This window comes from Antrostomus carolinensis, unplaced genomic scaffold (assembly GCF_000700745.2).
Source record: "Antrostomus carolinensis isolate BGI_N321 unplaced genomic scaffold, ASM70074v2 scaffold1094, whole genome shotgun sequence".
Classification (NCBI taxonomy): Eukaryota; Metazoa; Chordata; class Aves; order Caprimulgiformes; family Caprimulgidae; genus Antrostomus; species Antrostomus carolinensis.
Window position 1 is genome coordinate 20,260 of NW_010309996.1, and position 11,517 is coordinate 31,776.

The 11,517-nt window shown below is 41.5% G+C and overlaps 1 protein-coding gene across 1 annotated transcript in view; it reads right to left on the reverse strand.

Moving 5' to 3' along the window:
• Positions 1-579: 579 nt before the first annotated feature.
• Positions 580-11,517, reverse strand: part of F13A1 (coagulation factor XIII A chain) — a 56,589-nt gene continuing 45,651 nt past the window's right edge. The window contains exons 11-14 of the mRNA XM_010166253.1: positions 11,492-11,517; positions 7,299-7,459; positions 3,589-3,725; positions 580-724 (exon numbers count right to left, since the gene is read on the reverse strand). The exon at positions 11,492-11,517 is cut by the window's right edge and continues 256 nt beyond it. Of these exons, the coding sequence (XP_010164555.1) occupies positions 580-724; positions 3,589-3,725; positions 7,299-7,459; positions 11,492-11,517 (469 nt within the window). The remainder of the gene's footprint in view (positions 725-3,588; positions 3,726-7,298; positions 7,460-11,491) is intronic.

Here is an 11,517-nt window from a genome sequence, read left to right on the forward strand (position 1 = left end):
AAGCAGCAAGAGGAAACAAGGACTGGGGAACATTCTAGAGATAACACATCCTGAGAGATGCTTCCAGCAAAGCAAGCACTCCATGAACTGGAAAACTATAACATTTTAAGAGAAAGCAGTCCCTTTAGCTAGAAATACCCGTTTTTATTGCAGCCTGAATGATCTACCATAAGATTGTGTAATTCAGTCTAAGAATTTATAACATTGGGTTGTGTTTTTTTTCCCTTCTCAGTGACATACCAGGTCTTAATTAAAACTAAAGTTCAGGCTACTTTGGTGAATGCAGCTTTTCATATTCCCTTGCAGCAGTAATGCAAAAGACCACAAATGCAAGTGAACTATAGGAATAACATGGCCTAGAATTACCTTTAAATACATGTATCTAATTCAAAATCATTTACTATCCAGGTGCTTTTTCATGCTCTGCTTAGTCTTACTGATTAGTTTTCTTTATCAAATTTTGCTCAGCACAAGGATGATCAAAATAACAATAAGCAGATTTCTACCTCTTCCCCCTCCACCCCCACAACACGATATTTCAAAATATAGCTAAATGAGAGACGAAGGCAGCAACCTGGCTCATGGTTTCTGGATCTGGACATTCAGCTCACCATACACATGCCTCAAAGCATCACAATTCAGGCTTGCAATCAGCTTTCGTAACCCTGGTCGTTTTGGGATGCATTTTACTTCCCAGGTCAAGGTAGAGTTCATTGGAATTTGCCTGTAGGAAAAAAGGAAAGTAGCAATATTGGTCACAAATCAAGAACTAATCAGTCAGCCAGTGCTCTCAACCTGACCCACAACTGGAGAAACTGAAGGTGGACACTATAGCAGGTCTCAAATTTTTTATGTTTCACTCATTCTCATAAGTGTCCTATAAATTATTCCCTCCATCTTCTATTCCTCTCAGAACTCACTCTTGTCAAAGCCTTTTCTAGCCTTTCCTCCAGGCTAATTTTAAATTTCCAAAATGAATCCATTTTCTTCTGTCTCCTGTCACTTCCTCTCACAATCACTTTACAAATGACCTTCTTTATAGTTAACTTTTTTTTTTTTTTTTTTTTTTGTTGGTGATTCCTTAATGGTTACATAAGTCCTTGTTATGAAGTATCCAGGGTATGTCCCTGCAAACCTGATGCAGTGCTGATGAGATGCTGAGCCCCTCCTCCAGCTTCTACCCTGAATCACCCTGCCACGGTTGTAACATTGACAGATCTCCTCACTGTCCACTTCAGGTGACTTCATGTCCATACAAATAAGTCAAAGTCTTCTTGGGAGTCCTGCTGTTAGCAGTTACTCTTTTAAATTATGAATGACCCTTGATAACTCATGCTATAAAGTAATTATATTCTACGCTGCTTTTGATTTTCAATTTTTGCTACAATTAAGAGGCATGGAGAGCCTTGCATATTGGGTTTCTGTGTTTTCACTATGTTCTGTGTGCAGATTTTGAAGGCTGATATTGATTGATTGATTGATTGATTATGTTTGGGGGATGTCAAGATACAGCTGCTCCAAAGGAACCAATGGAGAAGGTAGGGTAGGGGGGAGCTATTTATAAAAATGAATGTTCTTTTCCTCAGCATTAAGTAAGAGGTTTATGACTTTAGCCTGTGCTCTCATCTCGCATGGTTATGATATTCTGCAAACAACTGAATAAAGTGAGAGTAAAGTAAGCTTTATATATATGTATATATATATGTATATATAGTCTTTATGAAGGGTCAAGACTGAAGCCCCCAACCACTTGATTCCCGGAATAATGTTAGTCGGATCACATATACTCATTTTGTGGAGTCACCCAAGTGATACAGAAAAGCTATCTTAAAAATACAGAGGTGTCAAAAGTCTCATCCCCACAAAGAATTGCAAATGCCACATCCCATATGTGACAGTCCTTGATGGACAGTGAAGTAGTGGAAGGGTGGGGAAAGCCTAAAATAGGTTTAATTCTCTTTGCAAATGGAGTAAAGCCACCCTAATGTGATTTTCCTGGGAGAGAATTCAGTGATGAATGGTTCTGCATAATACGCTGAGCCATCACCACACCAGAACCATTTATCACTCTGAATGCATGGAGGCAAATGTGATTATTATTTAAATAAACTACAACTGCTCTCTGCTCTGTCCTCTGTGTGTATAACCTGCAGCCTTCATTCATTTCAGAGAACTTTAATTTTAAAATGACTAAGCTGATCCATTTCCATTTGAAATAATGCCAAGGGCACTACTGAAAAGGGGAAAACATGGTGACTTGAAGGAAAATGATGTCTGTTCTGTGAGTCATTTTTTCTCTCTACCTCCCATGCCTTTGATGCACCTGACTACTTCTGCATCCTTGAAGGTAAGAGCAGCCCCCAACAGCTTTTGGATCAAGAAGGATGCAGAACAACAGGGGAGGCTGGCACGGCTGTGCAGCAACAAGGGCTATTGCTGCAACTTGTGTAACTCGTGTGGACTGTGCTGAGTCATGTTCAGCAGCCTCTGTGACAGACCACATGCGCAAAGCAAGTGCAGTATGATGCCCTTCCACAGTTATTTTTCTACCTAGCTCTGCTGTGGAGACTGGTTTTGATCTTTTTATCCCTGGCCGAGGTGCAATCAGGCTGAGACCTTCCCCACAGGCTGCAGATAACGCTGACAGTTTATGCAGCTGCTGAAGCACAGGCAATTTTTCAAACTCCTTTTGCATGCACCTGAGGACCGTCAGCTCAGGTAATAATAGATAACATTGCTTTGGCTGCCCAAGACTAAGCAATGGCTGCAAAAATTTTCCAAGGTTTCCTAGTTATATATCCTGGAATTGACTAATGCTGGACTTACAGCACTGAACTCAAATGGAAAGAGGGCTTAGGAAATAACTTGCTTAGTGTACGGGTACCACTGCGTCAGCATGAGGTGCAGCTCTGAGTATAATGAAGGTGGATTTCCTTGTTCTCCTTTCCTGGGAGTGCCCTGTGTTGGGAACACACCTCTGTGCCAGGGCAGCCCTCTGCAGTGGTGATAGCATGAGGAGCTGTGGCTCGCACATCCACTGCGGCCATCCCAGCAGGCTCTGCTGCATCCAACACACATCTCGTGTCTTGACGTAAGCTTGCAAAGATCATCTGAGGTACCTGAATGTCTTGTATAATCATGATTAACATGAGTGGAGAAAAGCCCTTTTTGAAAAACAGCACAGGACTTGATTTGCAGATACTGAGCGAGCGGCAGTAAACACTTCATGTGTAGGATAAATCTGTCTCTCTTTCTGTGATAGCGGTTTGTAGGTGCTATTGTCAAGCGCTAAAAATAATGTAATACAGTGAAAAAGTAAACTCAGGCTGCATTAGCAACCACCCACAACCACTACCCCTTCCTCCAACATTGGTCCTGAACAGATGAAATGCTCTCACAGTCTCTCTGGACAGCCTGACTTCTTCTGACCATTGAGACCTAGAGCTCCCCTGTGTATTCAATTTTAAAGTAAAGAGATAGTGTCTGAATTGAATTACTCAGCACAGCATCAGTTAAGTGTCTCTTGTGAACTTCCTCCTGTGAGCAAGCAGGGGATGAACTCCCAGCTAGTTCTGCTTTCTTCCCTACCTGAACTCATTTTTCACCGTTCTCAGCACGCCAGGTCCCTCAAGGCGGAGCGTGACGTTCTCCAGGGTTTGTTTCAGAGGATTGGTGAATTCCACAGTCACAGACATTTCTTTACCAGCTATCATCTCTCCTCGGGTCTGCAAGACAAGGAAAGGACAACATTTCACAAACTGATAATAATAAATTGCCCCACGGTGAAATCCATAGGGTTAAATACACAGTACTTGCAAGGAAAGTGGGGGGGGATGGAGCACACAGCACAACAGCATGAGGCAGAGAAAGCCTAGTCAGAACAAAATTGTTGGATGAGCCCAGAGGTACAGCTGTAGATTTTTCTACCCGTTGCAGTTTTCAGGTCAAGAGGCAGGCCCTTATTTCCATAGAAAACTCAGAAATCTGCATGCTCAGTCCTGGAGCTGAGAGTCCAGCTGAGGGGGCCTCTCTCCCAATGCATGGCTTGCTCAAGATGTAAGCTCCAGAAGAGAAGGGCAGGTCTTATCACCTTAAATTAGAAACACCAGGTCACATTGCTTGCACCCCCCAAATGTGTTGCGTCCATCTTCCACTGCCTTGCAACCAGCTCTTGTGCTTTAAAGGGTTTCTAACCCTGCACATGAGCTCTACGTAGACCCGAGAGACGGTTGTCCTCCAAAACCCTGACATAGCAAAAAAGCAATACATTTTACACTGGAAAATATTAAACTGTGAGACTAATGAGCGTTGTCTTCTAATGACTAATTGCATTGACTTCCACGTGTATTACAGTTCACAGCTGAAGGGATCTGTCTGTCCCTTCAGATCAGTACTGGTAGCACAGCTGCCTGGAAAACACCTCCAAATGAACAAGTTTCAAAGCAAAGACTACATGCACAGGGATTTGGGGTTTTTTTCCCCAGAAACATGAGATTTCTTACATAATATAGAAGGCTCAGGCATGAGTTTTCAACTTATGGCTGGCAGATCCCAGCTGGTCCAAGGACCACTTTGAAAGGCCTTGAGATACACAATTGAGAAAAACAAGTATCTTGTCAGTAAATGTAAAGTTGTATTCTGGCGTCTGCAGTCTTACTATGATTTTTTAAAGAGTGTGACCATTGTAAAAAGCTGGAATGACTCTGATCTTAAACGGATCACTCTGCACCAAATACCAATATATTGACTGGAGTAAGGAATGAAATACTCACAGCTAAGATCTCAACAGCATTTGGCCACCTGAATTTGCAAAAAGACATCACTGACATTTTGAGAAGTCCTAGCCCAATTAGAGGTGTTATTGTCCTCCTTATTTTAATTCCCCATTTAAGATCACTGTTACATGGGGGGATTCAAAATCATCCTGAACTCCCACACATGCAACTGAGACCACAGTCTATATTTGCTGAGCTTACCTCTGTAACCTGATCTAAAGCTAAGTTAGAATGAGGTGTAATTTCCTACACTGTTAACTCTGATAATCTCCTTAGACCAACAGAGAAAGATCAAAGATGTATCTGAAGACTTGAGGGAAAATAAATTTTTTTCATTTGTCTCCCTTACTCTCACATTAAGAGCTCCAGTCTGTCAGTCAAATTCAATGAAGAAATCTGACAAGAAGTCTAGGGAGATAAGCTTCTTCAGATTTCTTAGAAAAACAATAACGCAAAGTTTCTTATATAAAAACATAGTTATATACTCACACACACACACACTCACTCTTAAAAAAATCCAGCTATTAAAATTTCAGCTTATTTTTACACAGCACAAAGAAGGAGAGAAAAGACAAACTTGGTTTTATTAGAAGACATGGTTACTGAACAACAACCTATCTCATATACTAAACATTCTTTCTTCACAACAGCAGGGAGGATGAACTATTTTGAAGTTGAAATTTGGGATCCTGTATAAGATGTTCTGGTTAAGTATTGAATTGAAAGAACTCTCTACTTTCAAAATTTGGTCACTGAAGACAGGTATTTGAAGTAGATTTTATCTGTCTTGTTTACCTCCTCTCTAGAAAGCTCAGTAAACAAAAAAACTTTTATTTGAAAATACCAATAATCTGAACAGATCATAGTGACATTTCTGCAGACCATGAAATATTTTGCAAACTTGACTGTAGTTTTGATCTACATTTTTCAAAAAGCTTTCTCTGCAGAAGACTGCTGCTTCAGATTACTACATATATTATTATATGGAAACATGAACATTGGTTCAATTAAATATACAGGGAGGAAAAGGTCTATAAACTTAGATTTCTTTCAAGGTCCTGAATTTTAAGGAGCTGCATTCACATTTATGTAAAGCTTCCTGAACAGGTGTTCTGATTTATTTATTTATTTATTTGTATTAGGAAAATTTTAGATCCAAATGGCATCATTCAAAACAGATGAAGGCTCAGTGCTTTTGAAAATGAAGCAATTTATTTGCATGCCCAGGTATGAACTGAGAACTCTAAATCTCACCCCTGCCTTTGCCACATAACATAGGATCCTTATCCTATCAGGAACACCACACTTCTACATTTTCATAGGTTCCATGCCACTGTCTACAGAAGTGCTTGAACTTTCAGGAAACTCCATCAGCCATACATTCACAAAATGGCAACAAAGCACTGAAATCCTGAAAGCATCGTTCCTAATGGATGCTGCCCATCCAAGTTTGGAGGAACTTTCCACAACACCTTGTCCTGGTTTCAGCTAGGATAGAGCTAATTTTAATTTTAGTAGCTAGAATATCACTGTATTTTGGATTCAGTATGGGATTTGGTATGAGAAGAATGTTGATAAAATACTGATGATTTTAGTTGTTGCTAAGAAATCAATGACTTTTCAACTTTGCATGCTTTGCTAGTGTGGAGGTGTACAAGAAGCTGTGGGGGAAGCATAGCAAGAGCAACACACCCAAACTGGTCAATGGGATATTCCATATCATGCAATGTCATGCTCAGTATATAGAGGAGGGTTGGCTAGGAAGATCGCTCTCTGTCTTCTGGAATTGTGCTTTCAGGATTTTCTCTCCTCCAGGATCACTAGCCAGAAATGGGCTGGGCATTGTTTGGCGGGTGGTGAGCAATTGCACTCTGTATCACTTGTTTGTATATTCTATTTTTTCTATTATTATAATAATTATTTAAATTTTATTTCACATATAAAATTCTTTTACCTCAACCTACAAATGTCCTTACGTTTACCCCTCCAATTCTCTCTCCCATCCCCTAGGGCAGGGGAGGGTGAGCAAGTGGCTGCATGGTGTTTGGCTGCTGGCTGGGTTAAAACCACAATACACCTGCAGGAGTTTTCCAAGCAAATTCACCTCAATAGCAGTGTCCTTCGTTCTTGAGCAAGAAGCCTCTGTGCTGTGTTGCTTTAAATAGACTTCTGAAGCAGTTAAAGACTTGAGTGAGTAATCTCTCTTACCCTTTGAGTATCTCTGGCTTTCTCAGATCTTTCCCACCCCTCTTCTTCCACTGAGATCACTTCAGCTCTCTACTACCAGTGATGCTGTCGGCCCCAGACTTTAATGTAGAGATACTCAGTACAATATCTAACACACCTATACACCCTCATACACTCCAGCTAGCAGCTGCTTCGTAAGGTCCATGTTAGACTGAAAGTCTAATGTGCACACACACCTACACCCCGTCCCAGCCCAGAAGGCAATGTGACAGCCTTGTAGAGAACAACCCATGTGCAGCACGGTGGTTGCTCTCCTCTACCCCATCCTTGAGCTACCTTGATTCTCAGGGTGGGAATTTCCAGGACTGTTGCTTTCTGTATGGCCAGAATCTTTCCCGTTTCGTTGATCCGTGCCGTCACAAAGAAATGAAAGGAGGCTTGGTCCAGCAGGTCATTCAGGTAGTCGCTTGATTTGATCACAACATCGAAAGCACTAGCTGAGGGGAGAAACAGGAAAGAAAAAAGGCATCTGAAGCAATCTAATGGCTAATTGCTCCTTCCATAATAGCCAGTGTCAGTTACACAATGCCTTTGAAAAAAGGTGGCCCACCACCAAAGAATGGCTTTGATTTTTTTGCCCAAGCTGTCTTCATTTCTTTACCTCACCATTCTCTCTCTTATCTTGCCCCTCTTCCCATTTATGCTGTGAGCTCCCTGGGGTAAGGGCTGGGTTTGCTCACAGCCTCTGCCCAGTGCCCATCAGCATGGGCCCAAGTCACTGTTGAAGGTTTCTACCACAAAATAAGTGAGAAGCCAGACTGGCAATGAATAGCTACTGGGCACAAAGATCCAAAACAGCTTCCAAACCCTGTAAATGTTTCCTCCTTCATTTTATTCCTGTGCTTTCTCTGCCTTTCTTCCTGGCAGAAGGATGCCACCAGGGGAACAGCCACTGGGAGCTGTAAGCCCACACCTGGGCTACCTGGGAGCCCACATGCTCTCTAGGACATGTCTGGATACCTGCCTTTGTCCTACACTGGACTTGCCTGCAAGATTTAACAAGAAAGTCCTCCTGTTACTAGCATGCCCTCCAGAGAGCTTTCACGTGCTCCCTGACAATAATTATTGGAAGGAAGAAGTCCCCCTAAGCTAGATGGTTGAGAAGCAGGGAATCATTAATTTTAACTATATGGAACTGCAATTCCCAGGCCAACAGTGGCATGAGAATGTGATGCAGAGAAGCAGACCTGCTAACTAAGTGACCAAGGCAGAATATATAGATCTGGAGCTATTGCCTCTATAAACATTCATTAGAATCCTAGTAAACATATCAAGATCTCCCAACTGTTAATTATAATTATTACTGCTATCCGTTATTTGTATTGTATTTGTGGCATACAATGTACACAATGAAATAATTAAACTCAGTTGGGTAAATGACATTCACCCCTTTTCCCTCTTTTGATCCTCTCACATCAAAACCAGTTCTTTGGTTTGGTTTCAAAGCTATTCCCTTGGTGACCACCTGACCTGGATTTACCAGGCCAGCCTTAAATTTAGTTGATATACTCTCCCTCCCTCCCTCTCACCCTGTATCTCTTGTAAAAGAATTTCCCATAATGCCCCAAATTGTAAATTATAAATCAGGTAAGGTATTTCTCATCTGTGTAAAGTAAGTAAATAAATAAATTAGTTACAATCAAAGAAAAATTTACTTTACAGTGGAAGGAAAGAAGGACTTTTCTGTTCAAATTTAATCACCACAAGAAAAAAAAGAGTAATAGACTTCTCTTTCCTTAGCACTGGCTGTGCTGGTAAGTTGCCAGTTCTACTTACTGCACCTGGGAAAGCCAAGGGAGATACAACACTGAGCTGCCTTACAGCCTTTTTAAAAAAAATAGAAAACTAAATTTAACCAAGTAGATGTGAGAGCACCTTTGAAGGCACTGGAAGGATTAAGCTATTCCAATCCTCAAAGATGTTTTCAACCCACACAATTCCTTTAATCATTATTCTGAAATCACGCATTTGCTTCCTGTTTGGAAACTTTGCTTCATTCTTTCAGTCGCATGAGCTGGAAGAATGCCTTTGACACATCTTTATCATATTACAATTTTTTTTACCTCCAGATATATATATACACACATTTCTTGCCATGAATGAAGCCTACAAATTCTGCTTGAGTCCCTCAGATGGTATCCTACCATCACACCCCTGGACAGAGTATTCTCCCACAGTTGCAAATGATCACGTTGCCTCCCTTCACACTGCCCATCTGCTCAGACATCACTCCTGGTTGCACATGTGCTCCTTTCCAAGGCAAAGGTGAAATAATTCACGTTCAAGTTTTATGCATCACCTTTAGAGATGGCATAACTGGTGAGGTTTTTTTGTCCTGTTATGGAACAAAGTGCTCCTCAAGTTGATGACTGTAGCTCAGCTATAAGCTAATTTTGACCTTGAAAGGTGCTAATACCTTAAAATATGTCTCCTTGGCCAGAGGCAGTGATGGAGACATATTTTTGGTGCACAGGCAAAAAAAATTCACCTTCTGTTCTCTCTGGTGCCTCTCTCTAGTGTGTTCACTCACTGTTGGTCAATTCAGTTTCCAGCACAGTTTCAAGAAGCTTTTTATAAACCATTTACTTAACTTAGAAAAAAAGAATTATGAGGCTCAGTGATGCTTGAACATCATCTATTCATTTCATTTTTTGCACAGAGAAGATAGATGAGCCTCAAAGCATTGCAGGAGCTGTGTTTTAGATAATAATACCTTACACAGACCTTTGATGCAAGAGCAGACGTAAAAGAAGTGGCACAAAATTTAGACCAAGCTGTTGAAATTGATTTTTTTTTTTTTTTTTTTTTTTTTTTTTTTTTTTTACTGTACCTAGCCAAATCTCCAAAAAGTTTTGCAGTATTTCAGGTCAAATATTTAATAACTGATGCAAGCCAATATAAAACCTCACACTGTGTTTTGATAGGTTGTGTTGGAACAATGCAATGTAACCTAGAGTCAGTCCATTTCCAGACCCCTTGCAAATGAGTCAGGGAGTTAGAAAGAACCAGCAAGCAGCTGACAGGGCTTTGTTAGAGACCGGAGATAGAATTTTTTTTAACCTCCACTTGTAGATCCCTGTAAGTGGACTCCTACTTTATGGAGATTAATCAGCTCCAAATCAAAATGTGCAGTTTTACATGATGCTCAAAGTGGAGGAATTTTTTCATGGCATGGTGGGAACTGTGATTCCACAGATGCTTCTCACTGAGACAAGACCCATCCTCTTTGAGGACAGAGGGCTTACAGAGTCTCCTGAGCTGGGATGAGATAGACAAGACAGATGAGAAAGCTCAGATGTCAGCCAGAATTGCTGTGATCCAGCACAAGATCTAGATCAGGAGGCCCATCCTTTAGCCTCCCAAAGTCATGCCACTCCAGTTGTACTCAGCAGAGATTGCTTTTGTCCAGTAGTAGCATCAAGAAGGCAAAACCATTGCTCCTGACTCTCTCAGTAGGGAACTCAAGTAAAGGATCCTCTGACTTAGCCTCCACAAGAGGACATTCTCAACATTTTGCTGAGCTGGAGGCATTGACCCAAGAACACAAGTCTGTCAGAAGAACAAATGATTGGCAGTTACTTCTTGCTGGAGAAGCCAGGGATCTACAACGAGCCTGCTCCATAGTGCTTTGGAGTACAGCAGGTCCTCAACACTTGCTGACTTTTTTCCAAATGGGGCTGCCACGGCTGACAGGAAATAAATTGGTTATATCCAAAATAAAAAAGGATGACATTCCTCTCCCCTGCTTTGAGCAGTGCAAAATCCTGCCCTCAGCTTTGTGAGTTAGGCTGCCAGGAACTGCTTTTCTCATGAGAAGAGGGAGGCAGAATCTCCCCCCTGCAATCCAGAGGGCACTAGGAAAAGAGAACACCATCTGTAAAGATATCTCAGCTTTGGGGTGCCTGCCCAGCTGACAAATGCCCCTGCTCTATAGTGGCACATTCTAGTTACAGATCAACTTTTTAGATCCCTGTAAACATAAAATCCTGAACCACCCAGTCCCCCGAAGATGGATGTGCACTTGGACCCACTCAGAGCCTGTCAGCTTCTTTCAGGTAAGACAGGATATTCACCTTTTTGTCCCTGTAAATGACACCCTGTGGAACCAGAACTTCCCTTCACTTGAGATACTGCTAGGAGACTAAACGAATGAAAAACAATATATTGCAGCTTAATACCTGCACTCCTTTGCTTTCTTTTGTTCTAAATAAGAAAAATTAACAGTTACCAGACATGCAGATTGATGTAAGGGGCATTATGCAGGGAGCAACAACCTGAAGAAAACAGCCTCAGCTCTAAATGATGCTGGTGGCATGGCCAGAGTTGGGAGTGGAACCTCCTGACGTCCAATAGAATATCCTACCCCTAGCTACTAGAATTGGCTCTATCCATGGGTGGAGACATTGGTGACATTTAGCAACACAGAGAAAAAAAGCTATCAGGTTTGAAAACAACTATGCAAGTCTTACACGAATAGGGTTCCAGTTTTGCACTG